We start from the raw sequence: 22,270 nt of genomic DNA, 5'->3' as shown, positions 1-22,270 counted from the left end.
ATATGATTCGGAATTCTTCTGTGTTTTCCGTCCTGCCGATAAACACATCGATGAACACAGACACGGCACACGGTTAATATGTGGCGGCTTTAGTTGACGGTGCGTCTGAATCTTCGCTTCATATATTTTTTTTAATTTTCAACTAGCCAGCTGGGCCGGCTAGTGACAGGAATTACCCGCCAAATGACAAATTAAGTCGCCTCGGGCGACTGGACCACCGCAAATTTCGAGCCGTGGTTACATAAATCATATTTTTTTTCTAATTACTATTATGCATTTATACATTTCTGCATTTAGAAGAATACTGGCTACTGTAAGAGAAAGATTTCATAAGCTACACACATGGAACCGGCTAAGCAGGGTTGTATATAGATTTAATGTGTTTGACAGGTCCCAAGATCTCAAGCCCTGACATGCATATCCCTTGATACACGTGAAGCAAGTGTATTATCGCCCAGCGCTTTCGTGTTGTTTACTTTTGTGTGCGTCAATAAATAACATTATCCGTGTACCACACAAACACAGGAACACCTAATTTAGAGTATAGTCTCTCTTATTTCTTACTCTGGCAACAGTCGACTTGTGAATTGCCGATTTTCTTGGTCTTTTTCTCGGCTCTGCTTTGGTCATCGGCTTCCGGGTGCCTCGCACGAAGCGCTCCCATTTCTCTCTCATTGTCTGGTCTTTTGGAAAACGATGAGTACTAATCCCATCATGACCGGTGTTGCTACACCCTCCTACGATAATCTGTTAGCCATTTTAATAATTACGTGATAACGTTGAAGAAATTTGCAGAAAACCACCAGGTTGTTTTCTCATAAACAAACCAGCGCTGACGTAGGATTCAGAGGGAGGCGTCCCGCACGTGACGTCACGAAAATCAATGTTTTCCGGGAAATCCAAATGCCAAGTTTTTTCAGAGGCGGACCAATTCGCCTCAAATGGCTCGATTTCAACTGAATTTTTCTGGTATTGCACAAGGTAAAAAAAAATTGCACAAAATGCAAAATGTGACAGATATTTGACCAAAGTTTAATATAAAATAGGAGAATTGCATTGATCTTGCTCCTGAATTTACCCGTGATATGCACTTTAAAGGTGCGATAGATCTCATCTCATCTCATTATCTCTAGCCGCTTTATCCTGTTCTACAGGGTCGCAGGCAAGCTGGAGCCTATCCCAGCTGACTACGGGCAAAAGGCGGGGTACACCCTGGACAAGTCGCCAGGTCATCACAGGGCTGACACATAGACACAGACAACCATTCACACTCACATTCACACCTACGGTCAATTTAGAGTCACCAGTTAACCTAACCTGCATGTCTTTGGACTGTGGGGGAAACCGGAGCACCCGGAGGAAACCCACACGGACACGGGGAGAACATGCAAACTCCGCACAGAAAGGCCCTCGCCGGCCACGGGGCTCGAACCCGGACCTTCTTGCTGCGAGGCAACAGCGCTAACCACTACACCACCGTGCCGCCCCCAGGTGCGATAGATGATTTAAAAAAAAAAATAAAAAATACCTTACTTGTACAAATAATCTGGAATGTAGACTGAATAAGATTAAAAAATATTGCTTAAGTCGTGGCCTTAGGAAAACCTGTTTGGAAACTGACTTCTGGACTGGAACTTGTGTTTAGATGCGCAGCCTGTCAGTCATTTTATAGGCACGACACAGGTCACCTCAGACCTGGGGGACAGAGCTTCACGAACAGGGGCATGAACGGAGGTGTGAGCTCAGAAGGTTTTAAAAAAACAAACAAACAAACAAACAAACAAACAACAACAACAAAAATGTGTTAATATTTTAACTATTAGACACCTAATCCTTTTTTTGGGGGTGGGGGTGTTTAAAAATGATAATAATTAAATTAAATAAATAACTAAACCCACATTTACCTAATCCACCTTTAATGCCCTAGCAGAGAATGTGAAGTTTTATCCCACCGTCTTTCCTGTTGGAAACGGAGATGCGCTGTTAACTCTGCCTGCTACAATTGTTACCAGCTTACTTTTTGTTTTGTTTGGCTAAACGGTTGGTTAAATCGGTCGAATCTCATGGCGAAGGGAAGAGAAGGACAAGGGGAAAAGAGAAAGAAAAGGGACCTGATTGGGAAAAACTGAATCACGATGCCAAGCAATGCTATTTTGACAAATTAAGCGTGATAATCAACACCACAGCATCCATATTATGACACGCAGCCAAACACTGGATTACAGACTCCGATGCACTATTTTCACTCACATACCTGGACATTGTAAACCATCTTGTTTTTGGACTGAGTGCGAGTTTAAAAGTTAAAAGCTCATGAACAGTTTTTCAGTGGCTGTGTGCAAGATCTGCTAAATCACAAGCCAGCAACTGAGAAAGCACAGTTATACCCACAAAGGTCAGGTGGTACAGCCTCCAACTCACCAACAGAAAGGCAGCGGGATCCGAACAACATGGCACGTAAACAGATCAGTTACTCAAAATTCAACTCGGAATGCCGGCAACTTCGCATTCTCCACAGACATAAGCAATTTTATCCTAGTTATCCTGAAATCCAGTCTGTTTGATATATACACTGACATACAGCAGTCATAAGCGATCTATAGCATCATCATCATCCTTGTCGCTAGCGAGAATAGGAGGCCATAATCAGGACTGTTTATTCCTGCGGACGGCGCGTCGCGTCATGCCGATGCTCGTTCTTTAAGTCTCTCATCGATCACAGTTTTGCCATGTTGCACCCACTGCCACCAGATGTCGCGGTCAGCAGAGAGATCGTACCAATCCTCTGGGAAGCTACAAATGTCGAGGTCTTCCTTCGCTTTTTGGGTCTGCCCCGAGAACGCTTTCCATGGGCTAGCTCCCCGAACAAGAGCTGCTTTGGAATTCTGATGCTGTCCATCCTGCAGACATGGCCCAGCCATCGCAGACGGTTTGATCTTATGGTTGCCTTGATGGAGTTGCAACAGGCTCTCTTTAGCACTTCTGCATTTGTGATTTGAATAAGGTCTGTAGCGGGTAGAGAAAACACAGTCAGGGGCTGCTAACCCCTGACCGTGAGTGAGTAGGCTGCCCTCTTCCGTACTCACGTCCCCCAAAGGCATTGGCGTAAAAGTGAACTCGTAGGAGATGCATATCTATCGCGTCATCAGCCTCCGGGGTGGTCAAGTATACAACGGTCAGTGGGCTGACCCAAGCTGGGACTGACCTGATGATTTTCCTCGAGGTTGTCTCCTGAAGCCTTTCCCAGACCAGGTATGGACCCTTTTCATGTGACGTCACGACAAACGCGGCCACCATTTTGGACGTGTACTACCAGTAGTTTACCACAGCCAACATTGAGGAACGGCAGCAAAGAAAGTTTTTACTTTCAGCAAGACTTCCATCATGCCACTATATTGTTGTGCACCTGGATGTAGTAACCATCAACAAACAAGGCAAGGGTTATCATTTTATCGGATCCTGACGGAGAAGATGGATAGCGGCCATTAACAGATTGGCAGCCCTCGGCATACCAACGCTTGTGTAGTGACCACTTTGTTGGAGGTAAGACGAATAAAATCAGCCAGAAAAGGTATTACATTGCTGTTAACATTCTGTGGCGGCGAGTGTGTAACCAAATAGGCTAAAATAACCCATTGTAACCTCTTTGTTCTTCTGTAGTAGCTATTGTTGACTAGCTAATGTCAACAAGTAGCTGGTATGTTACTGTAGCAATGTTTACGTTCAGTCATTTGGATGACTGTTAAAACCTTTCAGTCTCAAGTTTTTCCTTTACTGTATTTACTAGTTTACTGTAATTATGATCCGGCAGCTATTTACACCGGATCCAGTACAAATAGCTGCCGGAGCCAACGTCCGAGGTTCCGGAGCGCGCGCCGGCTTGCTCTCCCTCAAATTAAGCAGCGCGCGCCAGCTTGCTCCCGGAGTGCTCCGGCCGAGGTTCCCCTCAAATTAAGCAGCGCGCGCCGGCTTGCTCCGGAGCAAGCCGGAGCGCGCTCCGTAACCTCGGCCGGAGCACTCCTGGAGCAAGCCGGAGCGCCCTCCGGAACCTCGGCCGGAGCACTCCGGGAGCAAGCCGGAGCGCGTTCCGGAACCTCGGACGTTGGCGTGTATGTGTATGGCGATGGGTTTTTAACGACATAGGTATACAGATCATGTGGGCCGAAGTCAGGTAAAGACGAGGGCTTCATGTACTTCCGTACGTCAGTGAACAATCCTGGTGGAAGCAGGTAAACGTCGTTCTCTAAGCCTGCTAACCTCAATTTTTGCAAATACCTCTCCCTCTGCTCGCCCTGTAAATGCCCTACGTCGCTGGATAGTGAAGGTGTTTTCTGCATCTCGCTCCTTTTTCTTTTATGTTTTTCGTTTGTCGCCTTCCTCGCATTCAAACTGATTCGAGCCGAAGTCCACTACATGTCCAAAATGGTGGTCGCGTTTACAAAGGTCACGTGACTGAAAAGGGTCCATAGCCGCAAGGCAGCGGAGGTTTGGAATCAGGGTTTTCCTTCCCCTAGGTGAACTGCCGACCAAGGCTAATGAGCTCCACCTACCCAAAGGGAATATACCGTCCCTCACTCGGTCCCTAGTATAACGTTTTGTCTAATACAGATGCACCACGCGTAGGTAGTTATACAGGAATTAGGTGACCAGAGCCGTGAAGAGTAGTCACCCTACGCACCCCTATCTACAGCAAGGGTTCACAAACGTTCTGCAGCCAGAGACCACTTTAACTGTAAAATAAACTGAAATATTAAAGCTAGACGGCCTTTCGATTTCATAAAATCGGTGAAATTTTAGTTCCCTCTGAAATTTGGTCATTGTGATACCTGTTTATTTCTGTAATATCTCAAAATATCAGGTCATTCTGTGGCTGGGAAGTTATTTAATTTGAGGGGATTAAAGCAAATAACGTGCATGAAATTGCTCGCTTCGCACAGTCAAGCAGACAGAGGAACTCCGTGTGCGCATGCGCAGGTTTACCTTCCTCATCTTTCGGGTTTTACGGCAGCTGGCATCCACGGTGTTGCATTACCGCCATCTACAGCTTTACCTTGACTGTGCACTGACAGTTCCATCATTCTGTCGCTAAACGAATAACTGATCACACCGAGGTGCTCGCTGACCGCCAATATTTATTAGTTTGGTCCTGCGTTTAATTTCCTTCGCAACATAACGTCTTTTCTTCTCGCTTTCCGTTACTGTAGTCAGTCTTTCACGTTTCATTCGCACACTCACGTCCTCCATTTTTCTCTCCTGCTTCAAATTTGCATCCCACAATGCCTTGTGTGAACAGGGAAAGCCCACCACGTGATGCAGGATGTAGTATCTTGTATTGGGTCATGATGAAGAAGGAAAAAATAACGCGGAATTTAGGGCCACGTGGCCCTAAATTCATTAAGTGTTATATTTATAATTTTTAAAAAAATAAAATAAAATTGGAAGTCCGTTATTCGACTTCAGTAGCTTTCGGTCCACTAAACAAAAATAATTAGGTATCAAGGAAAATTCTTTTTATGACCTACACTTGAAAAATCTGAAAGGCAGTCTACCTTTAAGTTCACTGCCAAAGTGTGTGCTATTATTTACAGCCTTCTTGTTTTTGAGTTACTGAAGTTCAAGTAAGAGCTGTAAGAACTCAACAATAAACAACTCGTGTAACCTACGTTTTAAAAGCAAACATCCAAACTATGCTTGTTTTCATTTTATATCATTTATTATATGGATATGATTGTTTTACTGGGAAATGCGCCATTCATATTTTTCACATGAGCTCCATCTGGGACACGGAGAACCAAAACCGTGACATAAATCTCTATGCTACTTGTTAAGAAATCAATGAATTGTTTTGATAAATTTGGGTACTTTTTGTTTGTGAATGCATCTATATAATAAAAATCACACATTGGCTTGAACATATGAAGTTTATCTTCTTGTGTTGAAAAACTCTAGCCTGGCAAGCCAGACTAAATGTGAATATTTAGTCTGGCCTCACTCGTAGACATTTCCGAAGGGTGTGGGAGGAACAACCCGCTGTCTTTCAAACTGTCTCTGTGCGTATAGGCCAACGCTCTGACCAATCAGCGCAACAGTGACTGTGACGTAGTCAGAGCGACAGAAAGCAGTGGGGGAGACCTTGAAATAAATAATTTTTCAAAATGCGTATTAATTAATAAACAGGTTCTAGATATTAAGAAGTTTGGAGATAATGACCACAAGTTTGGAGTCTGTACCACATACTTAACATACACTCTTATTTTTTTCAAGTGTTTTTCAAAGGTTTGCTTAAACTGTTTTTGAGAGTTTTTATTTAGTGGCGTTTGGTGAAATAATTTCCCTTAAATTTAAAATAACGGGAAAATAAGAAACAATCAAAAAGTAATGTTTCAAAGCTGTTTATTAATTCTTCGTACTGCACAAACTAGCCCCATCCTTTTGGCTACGAGCGGAGCCAGCTGGTAGATCAGACTTTTGCCATAGCCGGTCGGCAAAACAGCGAAAACGTCCTTCTTGAAAAGGAATGAGCGGAGAGCCTCTTCCTGCTCATGTTTCAACGAAAACTCCAAGTCTAATTCTTCTAAAACTGATTCCAAAGCAGAGTCAAACTAGCGCTGTTCAATAGCCGTAGCAATCTTTCCTGCTGTGCTTTCTCCAGCGTCGCGCAGCCTTGTCGTCACTCCTGCAAAAGCCCGCCCAAAGAATCCAAACAAAAACCTTGCGTTGTGATTGGTGGGCACGATTTGATGCCCGGGGTGTTTTGTTGATATGGTGCGAGGCTAGACCCACTCGTAGGCAAAAATATTTTTGGCCGCTAGGCGGGTGGGTCTAGTTTACTAGGCTAGAAAAACTCGCATTTTTCATACGAAATACATTGCAGATCTGAGTGACGTATTTAAAGAATATTGGCTGGCGTTGAGTGGTATATCAGATATATCCCATTCAGCTAGCATGATACTGAACGAGTCAAAGACGAGTGGAATATATCTGATATACCATGAAAAAAAAGTCATTATTATTATTATACATTCCTTCTGGGTGTTCAACATGTCTTTCTCTTTCAAAATTCTTCCATATTTAACTAAACAAACCTGGCGGTCATGTTCGTTTACAAATTGTCAAAGTCACTCGCTAGTGTGGAAGTTTTATGTCTCTGACATGTGACGTCATGTTGTCTTGACAACCATGCAATATCATAAACCATATTCAACGCTCATTCTCTATCGGGTAGAGTGACGTAATACACGTAGGATAAGCGATATGCTAACAATACTGCATGCTATCAAACCAAATGAATGAAACCTGCTAGAAGGGAATAGAACATGTTTTTGTTCCATCAAAAAAGTGTCCTGTATGTATAATAATCACTGATATTTCACTCCGATGACGTCACTCCCAGTGTTTTCCCGCTCACTAGACACGTGTTGTCAAAATGGCGAACTGGTTCAAAATGAAAATTCTTTTGATTAACTTGTGTATCTTTTGTGGCTGTGTCCAAATAATATAAAGAATATTACTGTCGCGCAAACATATGAAGTTTATCTTCTCATGTTGAAAGGATATTTAACTTGTTTGCTACACTCACTCGTGATCTATACATTCACCACTTGAAGAGAAAATTCATATCTTCACAACTAGGGCTGTGCTCACAGCTCGCGATACTCGATCATGCACGATTTTCGGAGGTACGATACGATATCGTTTACTCACTTGAAAATCGAAAATCCTATATATGACATATTTCGTGCATATCTTCCGGTTCTGTAGCAGGTTGTCATCAATTTTCACTTGATTTAAAGCGTGTTTCATGCCAGAAATCGACGGAAATTCATGCTTGCAACCTGTTCCAACCAAAAACGTTTTTATTTACAAATGGCGCTTCCAGTTACTCAGGGCATACGCACTAGAAATTAGGCGCTCTGCTTCAATGCGCTCTGCTACAGACGCTGCAAGCCGCTAATTACGTCCCCCATGTCTCCATGGCCTCGTCTCGAGACTCACTGATTGAATAATTTTGGCTCCAAACGTATTCGTGCCCTCTGCTTACAATACATTAAAGACATCGTTTAACTCGATATATATGGTACGATATCGTGAGCAACTGATGGCAAACGAGCACAGCCCTATTCACAACTGTGTAATATCCCCTCTCTCTCTCATTTATTTAACAGTTTTTCCACGAAATCGAGTCGTATATGAGCTGACAGCCAACGAGGCGCGTAGCACGGAGTCGGCTATAAGCCACGTACAACGAGATTGTGTGGAATAACTTTGATTCTGTCCACATTCACTGGATTTTGAGAAACAGAGCATTTTTATTTTTTCCAAATACGATACATAGAAATTTTATACAAAACATCCGATAAGATCATTTCCGCTTAGAATGTAAACAAACTGGCGAAATGATAGAAGCAATTTGTGAAAAATGCGAAAATAATAATTCTTGAAAAAAAAAGATAGACCCACCATCAAATACTTTTTTTCCCCATATTTTGTTGATTTTTTTCGAGTAGTTTTTATTTCGTCCTCAGTTGGTTCAGCAACACACGCCACCATTTTGTTTTTCTCTACTCATGGTATATGAGCTGATATCCTTGTAGTAGAGTAGCCAATCAGAGCATGTGATTGCTCATATCCAGTGAATGTGGATACAGTACTATCCTTCGGGCCGGTTACCGTCCCATAGTGACTCGTAAAGTGCATATTCTGGACCAATTTCGTGGGTTTTTTTTATATGAAAGTATGTCCCTTTACACACTCATCCAGAAGGGTAATTTTGCACAAGGCCATCTGTCTACAGCAGAAAAAAATAAAATAAAATAAAACGCGTCTGGAAAAATCCCAAGGGAGTCTGGAGCCAGATTCGTGACGTTACCTGCGGAAGCGCCAGCAGGCTGCGAGAGCTTACACGGTTTCAGTGCACAGCCTGTGTAGACCAAGCGCTCCCATTTCTCTCTCATTGTCTGGTCTTTTGGGAAACGATGAGTACTAATCCCATCAAGATTGGTGTTGCTACACCCTCCTACAATACATCTGTTAACCATTTTAATAATTATGCGATAACGTTGAAGAAATTTGCAGAAAACCACCAGGTCGTTTTCTCATAAACAAACCAGCGCTGATGTAGGATTCAGAAGGAGGCGTCCCGCACGCGACGTCACGAAAATCAATCAATGTTTCCCGGGAAAAAGCCAAGTTTTTTCAGAGGCGGACCAATTTGCCTCAAATGGCTTGATTTCAACTGAATTTTTCTGGTATTGCGCAAGGTAAAAAAATTGCACAAAATGTGACAGATATTTGACCAAAGTTTAATATAAAATAGGAGAATTACATTGATCTCGCTCCTGAATTTACCCGTGATATGCACTTTAAGGACAGATATATGATTTCATTGGCTATTTCTTTTTTTCTTCTTTATTTTAATACTTTATCTTGCGCCTTATATTACATTTCATTCATTTTATTACTTGCACATACATTGTCTAAATAAGGCTTATTACCTGTAAAATCATCATCATCATCATCATCATTATTATTATTAATAATAACGAGGGCAGCACGGTGGTGTAGTGGTTAGCGCTGTCGCCTCACAGCAAGAAGGTCCGGGTTCGAGCCCCGTGGCCGGCGAGGGCCTTTCTGTGTGGAGTTTGCATGTTCTCCCCGTGTCCGCGTGGGTTTCCTCCGGGTGCTCCGGTTTCCCCCACAGTCCAAAGACATGCAGGTTAGGTTAACTGGTGACTCTAAATTGAGCGTAGGTGTGAATGTGAGTGTGAATGGTTGTCTGTGTCTATGTGTCAGCCCTGTGATGACCTGGCGACTTGTCCAGGGTTAGTCAGCTGGGATAGGCTCCAGCTTGCCTGCGACCCTGTAGAAGGATAAAGCGGCTAGAGATAATGAGATGAGATTATTATTATTATTATTATTATTATTAATGGACCCTACTTTAAAATCTACACCAAATTAAGAAATAGACAATTTGACTCTGGATATATCCTGGATCTGTAACTTCAAATAAGTGGACTCTTGAAAAACCATTAAAACCATTAGATTCCAACAGGAAAGTTTTTACTGGCAGCCATTACATGCTTCTTATTATGGTCTGACATTTCTAGTCATGTCTTCAGCAGGGCTCCGTGGATCAAGCTGTAAAACCCAAACCAATTACTTCCCATGTTCCTAAATGCACTTCTTAGGGTATGTCACAATGGCGTTTACACCCTACATAGTCACCTACTTAAAAATCGTGTGGTATTTGGGACTCGGTCTGTAGCGCCTGATTTCATCTGTGCATTTCTAAATCTAATAACATGCTTTATGGACAATAACTAGCTACTGTCTAGCTCGCTAACGCCTTAAATTACACATACAGAAGCTCATAAATGGGTAATATTCTGATATACGTCAAATAGACTGCCTAATTATCGTTTATTCCTTTGTAAAAACGTACAGTGCTTAACTATACGCTGTTCTCCTTCAAACCTGAACCACTGTATGCTAGCGCTAGCTTAGCATCGGTACCAATCTGCTTGATCACGTCGCTGACGCCGAAACCGTGAATAATTTATTATAATGGTGCTTTTTACCTCTTTCTAATCGCACCGGCTCCCCCAGCGAGGCCATGTTATTTTTTTCAGCCGTGGATATTCCACTTCTGGTTGGGAAAAGCTCAGTGTGGAGCTAGCGCCGTGTCTTCACTGCTATTTTCGTAGCAATTGGCTAAGCCGTAATGTAAAGAGATTGACGGGGGAGTCGAAGAGCATCCATTCTGCGCAGGAAATGCGCACAATATACTGTCCATCCCTGTCAGAGACACAATGACCCCAAAAGCCATTTTGTAACACACTTTTCTGATTATTTGTGTAATGAGATTTTGAATAACACAATTTCGCAGGTAAGACAGCTCTATAGAGCGACATACAGGTGTGGTTTATTGATATTCATCCAAGCCAGACTTTTTTTTTCTGCTGGCTTTCTTCTAGTTAGTATTTCCATCTACTGGCCAAAAGGCATAATTACTGAACTGCACCTAATTTGCGCAGTCTGTTAATAATAATAATAATAATAATAATAATAATAATAATAGGGCCAAAACATTAATACCACCAGTTTTACTGTTATGTATAGTAGAAAAAAAACCTTTTTATTTATTTTTTAAATTTTATTTCATTTATTTTTGTACTAATACCTGTGGTGTAGTGGTTAGCGCTGTCGCCTCACAGCAAGAAGGTCCTGGGTTCGAGCCCCGTAGCCGGCGAGGGCCTTTCTGTGCAGAGTTTGCATGTTGTCCGCGTGGGTTTCCTCCGGGTGCTCCGGTTTCCCCCGCAGTCCAAAGACATGCAGGTTAGGTTAACTGGTGACTCTAAATTGACCGTAGGTGTGAATGTGAGTGTGAATGGTTGTCTGTGTCTATGTGTCGGCCCTGTGATGACCTGGCGACTTGTCCAGGGTGTACCCCGCCTTTCGCCCGTAGTCAGCTGGGATAGGCTCCAGCTTGCCTGCGACCCTGTAGAACAGGATAAAGCGGCTAGAGATAATGAGATGAGATGAGTTCCTATAGCAAAGACTGACAACTAACACATTATCTCACTTAAAACAGTCCTTTTCCTGTACTGTATAAATACAGCAGCTGTAGCCTACCCTTCGGTTAGGAAGGACTTAAAGTCTAACACCTTTCGCAAAATAATTATATCACTATAAATCAGAAAGGGATAGGGATACGCATGGAGTGGCCTACTTCCATGGCAAATGGGTCAGGGCTCTGCTGGGTCTCTCACCAGGCACTGCTTTGAACTGGGGACAATTTGAAACTCACCAAAATAACTCAGACATGTCAGCCAGTGCAAATTATTCTACTGCAGTGTTCCTCAGTCCAGGTCTTGGAGCACCACCGCCTTGGACATGTTGGTGTTTCCCTTCGTCTGTGTCACCCAGTTCAGTCTGGTTCAGACTTGTTAATAATTAGCTAATGAGTTGAGAAGGGAAAACACCGTAAATGTACATGGTTGTGGTTCTCCAGGATCAGGATTGAAAATGCTGTTATAGTGCAATGCGAATTGGCCTGTCTATATTTAATGTTATAGCGGTAACAAACCTGACATAATAATTCGTAGGATCTTTGCGTGTTTAGATTTTTAGATGGTCCGTGTCTGTATGATGCTCTTCATTATGACGGACGAGTCTGCGTAAGGACAGAGAACGAATATCAAAGTGACATCATTTTATGAAATGATGTTTGATCTGTGAAATATAGTAAAAGGATAGAGGTTTTCGTCAAACAAGTTCTTGTGCTTGGGGTTATAGATATTTGTAATCTGTGGATGTGAGTCGTTATTTTCTCTCTATAAGATATTATGGATGTAGAATATTATAGTTCTGACTGGGCATGATGTCCAACCCCGAGTATCTACTCTCATGCTGTACCTTGTTTGCAACACTGTGTCAACACTTCAGACACATGGGTCTGATAACAATCTATGAGCCGAAACAGGTTCATCTGTGCACAAAGATGGATCGGATATCAAGTAGAGTATATTAGAGTGTTGAACTCACTCATCTCTTTTTTTCTAGGACAAAGATAATGTACTTGTGATAGAAATGATAGCCTATGACCAGTGATTGAAGGAGAAACACCACCTACCGCCACCATCTTAGCTGGGTTTATGTTCCACGCTCTGAGTGGTCCTTACCTGAGCAGTGCCACTCCTCCGCTTGGGCAGGATGTGAGAGATGGCGTGGGGTGTATGCAAGAGGCTTGGTGAGCAGGTGCTGTTTTGCATATTTACTCTGGTTTATGTGTGTTGGTTTCTGTTATAAAAACCTTTTAACCTTGCGTATCATATATATATGGATGATTTCGTTATTGCCATTACTACATGGTCTCATTTTTGGAACTCAGCTCATAAGGAAATAGGATTTTTTTTTTTAAATAAACTGGGTAATTTAGCCCAAAACTAGATTCAAGCTGTGTGTTGAATTTCTAGGAAGAAGTTAATCGTCTCTTCTCCAAAATTTGTGCTGAATTTATACCTGTAAAGGGAGAGCTCAAACTTTATTGACATTGGGTTTGCTTTTCACTTGCCTATAGTCATTTTTATTTCTTCAAATATTTCAATTTAATATTGCAAACAACTTCACAACATACAAAATGAATTATATTAATTCAGAACATATGTGAATGAAATATATATATATATATATATATATATATATATATATATATATATATATATAATTTTTTATAGTATTTTTTTCTTTCATTTCGTGGGGATAAAAAAATAAACAGCAAAGCTTTGACAACAGCACCTTGACATAGTATGTAATTCCAACATAACCTTGAGAAGTTTAGAAGAGGAAACAGTTAAAGTACTTTGAGGAGTATGTCCTGTCACTGCTGAGAATGTAAACAGAATCTTTTGGTTGGAATAGTGGTCTTGTTTTCTGAAAGTGGACAGTTTTTTTTTTTTTTCAATTCACAATTGAAGCAGCATGCAAGTTGTTTTTTTTTTCTTTTTCTCTTAAATAATCTCTCCTCTCATCTGTTGAGTTCTTGGCAACGTAAAGAAACCACAACATCTTGCGGAATGTGATATAGTAATTTGAACTGGGAGCAAATGACTGATCAGATCTTTTTTTAATTGTTTACAAGGTCATGAATATGTTCAATAAATAGACTGTAGTATCACTTTACTGTATAAACTTCATCTTTTTTACATGCAGTCCATAAAATTTTCATCTGACGGAATAATTTACCCTGTTATGTATATATACAAATAGATATTTACTCTTTTTCTTTCTCTCTTGTTAGAACTCTCAATAAAATCTATACATTGTGTACACTATCTCCCCCTCTTAATGGTCAATGTGCATACACACGAAGTGTCTATCCGTATAAACCTCCAGCCGATCTTCCGTTTGCTATCCATGGTGAGGGCTCGCACGTACGATTGGGTTGTCCGGCATTGCGAGTTATAGTGCCGCTTATCTATTCCTCGGCAGCCCTCCTTCGTGTAACCCAGCGGGTTGCATTTGGTCTCGTAAAAGTATTGCTTCAGCTGCCCGTTGGCCACCGGGACCTTCTCCAGCACGGTGACGGTCTGGCCAGACATGTCGATAGCCGTCTTTTTGTCCACGGCCGTCACCCACTGGCTAATACTGTCGCACACGCTGAGCTCGCCACGCCGCGCCGGGTCCGAGTGGCGCCGCACCCGCATCGACATGTTGGCGGCGTCCAGGTAGTTTTTGTATTCCTCCAAGAGAAAGAGCAGCGGCGGCTCCAAAGGCACTTGGTTGCTGATCATCACACGTGACGCGTACGTGTCGACGTCCTTTGACTCGGCCGTGGCTGTGGCTGCGTTGCCGGGACCCCCCCCCTCCCTGGCCCTGCGCTGCCTCCCCCTCCACTTCCAGTAGCTCCTCGATCACCTGCTCGAACGTGTCCGTGAGCGAGGGCAGTGCTGCCCTGCTCGGTGGAGTCCCGTGGCCCCGGGCGGCCCCCAGGTAGCCCTCAGCTCGGTGGCCCCCCACAACGCCCGGCACCTCTCTCATGGGCGCAGCTCTCATGCAACTGAAGTATGAAATAACCATAGTAAGGAACAGGATGGTCATCACTCTTCTGACCTGTTGGAACTGGAGATGACACAGAGGGAAAGGTGTGTATAGGGTGTGGCGGTTCAGGGAGGGGCAGGAAGGGGAGTAAGAAAAAGGGGAGGGATGGAGAGAAACAGAGATTTAAATTTTAAAGCGATACATCAAAAAAAAAGTACAAAACAACCATGTTCACATTGCACTGGTGCATAATCGTTAAGTGATGTTGCATTATTTTTCTGTTATCTTTTGTCAATCTTTGTTATTTGTTTCCCCAAAGTGCTTGTTGTGTCGTTTGCAGCCAGTCCCCCTGGCGTTCAGTGCTCTCGTGTAAGCTGGGATCAGAATTGCAGACCTAAAATCTGGTTCACATTTCGTAGCAACCGACCCACAACATGCCAACTTGTTATTTCTTTGTTGCATTTTCAGTTCCTGGCAATCAAGGCCCAGGGGAGCGTTGGCACTACTGACGCATCACACCGGATCTGTCCCCCCCCACCCCACACACACACACACAAACACAGAGCTAAATACAGAGGCTCAGGAGTATCATTAGGAGGACATGAGAGGCTCTCACCCTCACCCACTCCCTCTTCTCTGCCTGCACTTCCCTCCTCCTCCACCCTCCTCTCCTGCTCTAGCATCCCATCAGACTAACACAACCCTGACTGATGTTAAGTGCTAGTGACCAATGTGTAGTAATTACAAAAAAAAAAACCAAAAAACACTAAAGTCAGTATAGTAATACGGATGAGAGTAAGATAGGGTTCAGAGTATACAGATAGTTTAAGAACCACTTATATCTCAAGAGCAAAAATGGGCCTCATATTTCAGCCATAAAGCTAAAACAAGAGCGGAAAAATCCTCCACTGCAATGCTTACGATGCCACTACAGATTCAGCCAGTCTGTGAATGTTCTACATCTCTAGATTGGTTTAAAAAAAAAAAAAAAGAGTCTTGAGGCATAACTAAAGAGCATGTTCCATGTAGAGGTCACCAGGTAAATTAAGAGACAGAGAGTGAAGGAGAGAGAAGAAGACAGGATGCAATTCATTCATTCATTCATTCATAAAAACTACTCCATGTCCAATGGATGCATTTCACACATCCGGGTCAAGACAGCCCCCGACATCCCCGACATAAAGACGCAGAGAAAGCCAGGACTGCCCCTCCAGCGCACCACTCATCCTTCCCCTCACTTTCATCTCTCTTACGCCTAACCCTCACTCTCTTACCTCTCTGATGCCCCTATGAGTCACAGCAATTCATCACATCCGTCGACATCCCAAAACTCGCCGCAACATTCACAAACAATAGCACGGGGAGCATCCAAAACACCAGCACAACAAGAAGAAGACATCCCTCATCTGCTCTCCTTCTTGAGGAGGAGGAGGGGTTGGGGGAGAGAGTGCGAGTGTGTGTGTGTGTGTGTGTGTGTGTGTGTGTGTGTGTGTGTGTGTGTGTGTGTGTGTGTAAAGGGGGGGGCTTTTTAAAAATAGCCAACGTCGCAGCACAGCTCGGCCAGCTCTCTGCGTGGCATCCTCCCTCTACCCCGAGCATCCTCCGGAAGAGGCATGGAGAGGATGCACTCATGGAGCGGAAAGAGACTGAAGAAGGGTGGGAGAGACATGGTGGCACGCCCCTCTCTAAAAGGCATTTGTTTCATTCTTAATTGGTGTCTGGGGCCGTGGCTGCGATTTGCCAGCGCAGTGGTGACTGCCATGGAGACACGGCAGCTATAAATAGGCGAACTGGGAGTCCCATGGTCTCGATTCAGAATATTGCAGCCTTCCCCTTAATGAGCGCTGAGTCCCCTTGCTCTGTGACGTTTCACCTGGCGAGGTGTGTGCATGCATATATGTGTGTGTGTGTGTGTGTGTGTGTGAGAGAGAAAGAGAGAGTGTGGGTGCATGCATTTGCTTGTGTTTGTGTATGTCTGGTAGGAGACAAAGAGATAGGAGCTCCGATAATTTTTTTCTCCCACGTAGTCAAAAACAAGCATTGAAAAAAATATAAATAAATTAAAAACAGGCTGGGATTACAGCTTTGGAGGACGGATCAATCCTAATCAAATGAAGCACGGAGTAAAATGTGTGTATGCGCTGCTTCTGCAGGCATGAAAAGATGCTTCAGCCCATCAGCTTTTCCAGTCATGGAAAAAAAAAAAAACGTCTTACATTGTCAGCAATTACCTCCGCAGAAACTTCGGAGAGGATTTTAAAGTGCCGCCGAGGATTAGGACTTGATTGCATCTTATGTCATACTTGCTCACTTCTTTGAAATACTTCCAAATGTGTTGCACCTTCAGGGACTGATGTATTTCTGGCAGCATCCTCTCTCTCTCTCTCTCTCTCTCTCTCTCTCTCCCCCTCTGAATGGCACTAATGTGGGTTTTATGTACACACTCGGCCACAGCCCAGCATCTGCCCCAGTTTCAGGTTGATCTCAATTACCAAACATCTGCTGTCCCTCTGATGAGGGAGGTATTATATAAATTGCAAGTGCTATCAAATGATAGATAATATAATACCATCATTGAGGGGTGATAGTAAAACTTGATAAACCTGGCACAGCACTCTCGCACCTACTTGGACCTGCTTTAAAAAGCGCATATGGTCCTGATAACTCACCGATGATGGATAGCTGTATCGGCGCGATCTTTTGGCTCTGTCTTAAAAGCCACGTGCACGTGGAGTGTGTAGCTTGAAACGAAAGTAACTGGACACTGAACGCTCTGAATGTGGACGACAGTGCATCTTATAACCCACAACTCTTAGGCAGCGAACGGGTGGGGTGAAGCGGGGGGGATATGATGTCGAGCGTCATTTCTCAGCATAACAACCCTGATGACGTCTCTTCCAGGTCTCCAAGGCAGACCGGGCAGGGAGGTGGAGGATGAAAAGGAGAAGTTTTGAGGAAGGGGTGGGGGAGTAAGAGGGTTGGCTTGGGGTGGTGGTGGTGGGGTGCCACTCATCAGCTTTCAATTGCTTGCCATTCCTCTGGGGTCCCCTCTCACCAGGAACAACAAACAAATTTTATTTCTAACCCTGCTATTTCCTGTTTCCATCCGGCGAATCAATATGGATTATGCTCTCAATCACCTTCCTGTTAAAACGCAATCTAGGCGGTGAATCAGTTTATTGCTCGGGGACTGAGCTGGCAATAAGCAAGACCTTGTTCAAACTAGAAGGAGAGGAAACCAAATTACCACCATGGACACATTGTTCCTCTTTAATATGTTTGACGTGTGTGTCTTTCCCTCCGAACTGCGTCGTATCGTCACAATATCAATATCCGGCCAATATAACGCAAACATGGTGTTTCATGATGTGTGCATGTCCAGGAAGGGGGTGGGGGGTACAATCTGTAGCACGAGCTGTGGAGCAAACAGATGTGGAACTTTAGACGTTTATTGATGTACCTCTTTGTGAACACTTTGGAAGCCAGGTGCATTATGTTCTTTTGAAATGTGCCACGCATAGCATTCCAACTAGTCCTATAGAAGTATCCCTCAAGCCTTAGGTGACTTTTGGATCCCTCTGTCTACAAAAGAATTATGAATGATATCTAAAAGTGATGACATGATATCTACACAGCTGTATTTGATAATGTGTCCTCACACACACACACAGGAGGGCTTAGCGGCAGCACTCTCAGACACTTTTCTTTGCTAAATATGATTGATCTCTGCTCGCACATGAGTGGCAGCATTACTGCTTGGAGGGGAGGGGAGGGGAGGGGAGGGGAGAGACGGGAGGTGGTAAAGAGTAGCGTGCACCTGCTCAATTGTTTAGATAGAAGCTGGTAGGACAGGGCGGTTTGCTTTGTACGCTCCCGGTTCCTCACAGCTCTGTTTGCTTAAGTCTCCCCGCCATGCATGGATTATTTAAGAAATCCCGTCATGACAGGCAGATGAAGCGTGGTTAACATGAAAGTGTAGCATGAATAACAGATTTTCTAGTGGAAATAAATACATAAATATATAAATAAATAAAGGTTTCCCTTTTCCTCAGGGGCCACAGACTATTTTCAAGGTCACCAAGGCTGTAACAAACTTGAAAACCGTTCACAAGAAAGGATCCTTGAAGGTATTGTGAATCTCGAAGATGACATCCTAGTTTTAAGCTTTCTGTCTCTCTGAATTAAAACAAGAGCTTTCCAGATGAATAAATAAGAAAGCGTGTGGAGTCTGGCAGACTGGTATTCAAATGAGATGGAAACTCCAAGGGAGTTCCACCAGGGGGCATTATTGTAGAAAAATTCACATAACCTTACACCTTACACCTCTTGTTAGGCTTTATGTGCTAGAATTCAATGCTTTATGGTAAACAAACAACAACAACAACAACAATACACCCACTAGCCTTAAAAATATTTCATATATCCTAAAATGAATCGGTGTTTTACAATCTTCATTGTCAACTAAAAACCAAATGACTGACTAGTCTGCTTAGGTCCACTTTCTAATGAACATTTTGAATATTTAATCTGTGAGCTGTTTGATAAAAGTCTCATCTCATTCTCATCTCATTATCTCTAGCCGCTTTATCCTTCTACAGGGTCGCAGGCAAGCTGGAGCCTATCCCAGCTGACTACGGGCGAAAGGCGGGGTACACCCTGGACAAGTCGCCAGGTCATCACAGGGCTGACACATAGACACAGACAACCATTCACACTCACACCTACGGTCAATTTAGAGTCACCTGTTAACCTGACCTGCATGTCTTTGGACTGTGGGGGAAACCGGAGCACCCGGAGGAAACCCACGCGGACACGGGGAGAACATGCAAACTCCACACAGAAAGGCCCTCGCCGGCCCCGGGGCTCGAACCCAGGACCTTCTTGCTGCGAGGCGACAGCGCCAACCACCACACCACCGTGCCGCCCGTTTGATAAAAGTGAGCTAAATATTCCTCATCTGATATATAATGTCCTGTTTGTGTTTCAATGAATACAGAATGGGGGGCGGGAGTCACGGCCTAATGGTTAGAGAAGCAGCTTTGGGACCAAAAGGTTGCCGGGTCAATTCCCTGGACCAGCTGAAATGAATGGCTGAAGTGCCCTTGAGCAAGGCACCTAACCCCCAACTGCTCCCCAGGCTGCTCTGGGTGTGTTGTACGTCGCTCCGGGTAAGCGCGTCTACTAAATGCCAGTAATGTAATCTAATATACAACATAAACTAAGTTATCCCACTGTTGAATCCTCTAAAGGTATTTCACTGACGTGAAATTTTATGTCACCAATTTCTGCCAACCTCACACCGATCTGGCGCTCAACAAACCACTGAGATGATTGCTTTGCTTTGACTATGCTATGGCTACAGGCCAGACTAATGATTAATCTTTGGGAGGGATCAAACAGCAGCAAATGGCAGCAGGCTTGTAAAAACTTTGGCTCATTCTCGCTCGGTGTTAGCGGCTGTGAGAATAAGGCAGGATTCTTTGAAGTACATCCTCAGGTAATTGCGGTTTCTTCTACAATGTAACACAGCTGTGCTGCAGACAAGCGCAGAACAAGACTAAGGCCCTTATATCGAGCTTTTTCTTTGACTGTTACGCTGCTTGTTCATTCAGTCAGCAGGCTTTTATCCTGAAACGGTCAAAGAACAAAAATAAAACATCCTGTTTCATCGAGCTTGCAACAGTTGTAGTGGATATAAACAACGTCTTCATCGCTCTACTTGCAGAGAAAGCCACATTTGATCATCGAATGAAGACGCGGTTAGGGAATTTTAGGGTGTATAGTTATGTCATTTACATTCTTGAACGTAAATGTCACAGAACCCTTTGAATTTAGTTTACTCTGACTTTATTTGGTAGCCTAATTGTTTCCTTCTGAAGTTCTTAGACTTCTTGGTTGGAGTTGTGCTGCTTCACGGAAAGCAGGCAACCAAACCAAATTAAACTTTAGTGCGGTAATGATTAATGTATAAGTTTCGGCTCTTCACGTAACAGGAGAAAGGACGAGCATTGGCAGGATCCGCCTCGGAAATATCATCCAAGATTGGCCAACTGTGATGCTGATAGGTGTTGTTTTCATGTAGGCTAGGCGACTTTCTGGCTTAGCGACTGACAACATGTTCGACTCTGTGCTTAGAGAGAGAGAGAGACTTTTCACTTCCAAGTCTAACTAGAAGCGTGTAAACTTTTGATCCAACACCATTAGTAAAACTACATTTTTTTTTTTTTTAACTTCAGCTTTGGCCAGGTACAATTAGTAACATAATCGAACAGTTTCAAGTGCAGCTCAGGAATTTACTCAGTTTATCCGCTAGATGGCGCTTTTGTCTACATGAACCGCATGTTACGCTTTTATTCTCAGCATACTGTACGAAAGGACGTGGTGTAACACACACACACATACATTTTATTCTACTGATCCATACAAGCACAAGTAAAAAAAATAATACAAATATATATATATATATCAATTCAATAAAAAGTTCAATTTCAGTAAATAAAGTGAGAGGTTTGGTTTGTACACTCAGATGAAGCAGAGAAATTAAACACATAAATACTCAAAAATTCATCAGCACATTACTTTTATATATATATATATCAGTATAACCTAATGGTTTTCCCTACTGGCCAACCAACCAATAACAAAACAGCTACTCAGAAATGTAATAACTCACCACCATCAAGTCCAAGCTAATGAGAAATATTGATAGGCTGTTAAACAGTCATGATCAAAATTCCCAGGAATATGAATCATTGCAATTTACAGGAAAATTGCTGTGGCCACTCAGCTGGGCTTATTTTTCCTTGAATGTAAGCACTAAATTCAGACCTCAGTGATGTTCTGTAATGCGCACACACACACACACACACAAAGTTGGATGTGAACCCTTGGAGAGTTGATGAGGCTGTGGGGAAAAGCTAGACTACACTGTAAGCCAAACCCCAGAGCTCAAGTTTCCTATGAAAGTCTTATCGAGTGCACCAAACTCCAATTATACATTTAGTCTCGTCCATTTCAAATGCACAACTACATTTGTCTGTCCTCTTTAGCATAACAACACCCGCAAAGCAGCCCATTCAGTTTAATAATCTAGAGTGGTGGAAGGAAACAGGAGATGTCTCATGAGTGATCGCATGATGTTTCAGGTGAGAATTCATTGAGTTAGATCCGAGTCATCATTTCAACTTCGGGTTGAATGAAAGTCTTGCCCATTCTGAATGTATTTATTATGAACAATCAGAAAGCCTTGGGTTTGTTGGGGTGTTTTTTTTTTTAATTGCACATTTGCACAAGCAGAAATAAATCTTGAATAGAATACTTTTCGACAAAAGTCTAAGGCATGAAAACAAAACCTACCTTTATTTTACTGTCCAGTTCTAAAGGGAGACCATTCAACGGGACAGTGTCATCTGGGATGGTTTATTTGGAGAGGAGGAAAAAAGAAAAAAAAAATCCCCGAGCGCGCAAACAAACCCCTCGAGCTTTTTTCCACACTGAGCTTTTAATTCCTCGCGCTTTTTCTTTCTTTCTTTTTTTTTTTTTTTTGCCAAGCAGCAGCACCGACTTGTCGTCAGTCTCTTCAGCTTTGGAGCAGATAGATTAAATTATTGATGGCGGAAATCGCGCGGGCGAGGTAACGCACTCCCATGACTGAGCGGATCCTTCGTAGGTCGGTTCACGCACTCTGGACGGCATTCTCCAAACGCACAGAGACATATACACGCGCGCACGC

General features: G+C 43.2%; 2 protein-coding genes across 3 annotated transcripts in view; both read right to left on the bottom strand.

Moving 5' to 3' along the window:
- Positions 1 to 10,711, bottom strand: part of lin7c (lin-7 homolog C (C. elegans)) — a 35,266-nt gene extending 24,555 nt beyond the window's left edge. For both annotated transcript variants that reach the window (XM_060911068.1, XM_060911069.1), the window contains exon 1: positions 10,578 to 10,711. In XM_060911068.1, coding sequence (XP_060767051.1) covers positions 10,578 to 10,614 — 37 coding nt within the window. In that variant the 5' untranslated portion in view covers positions 10,615 to 10,711. The remainder of the gene's footprint in view (positions 1 to 10,577) is intronic.
- Positions 10,712 to 13,524: 2,813 nt separating this feature from the next.
- On the bottom strand, positions 13,525 to 21,945 carry bdnf (brain-derived neurotrophic factor). The gene is given in 3 exon segments (XM_060911070.1): positions 13,525 to 14,363; positions 14,365 to 14,619; positions 21,895 to 21,945. Coding segments are annotated over 2 exon segments (768 nt in total). The 5' UTR covers positions 14,599 to 14,619; positions 21,895 to 21,945; the 3' UTR covers positions 13,525 to 13,829.
- Positions 21,946 to 22,270: the final 325 nt, after the last annotated feature.

Source organism: Neoarius graeffei, chromosome 27 (assembly GCF_027579695.1).
Source record: "Neoarius graeffei isolate fNeoGra1 chromosome 27, fNeoGra1.pri, whole genome shotgun sequence".
Classification (NCBI taxonomy): Eukaryota; Metazoa; Chordata; class Actinopteri; order Siluriformes; family Ariidae; genus Neoarius; species Neoarius graeffei.
Note: the sequence above shows the minus strand (reverse complement) of the source record. Positions and strands in the feature narration are given on the sequence as shown.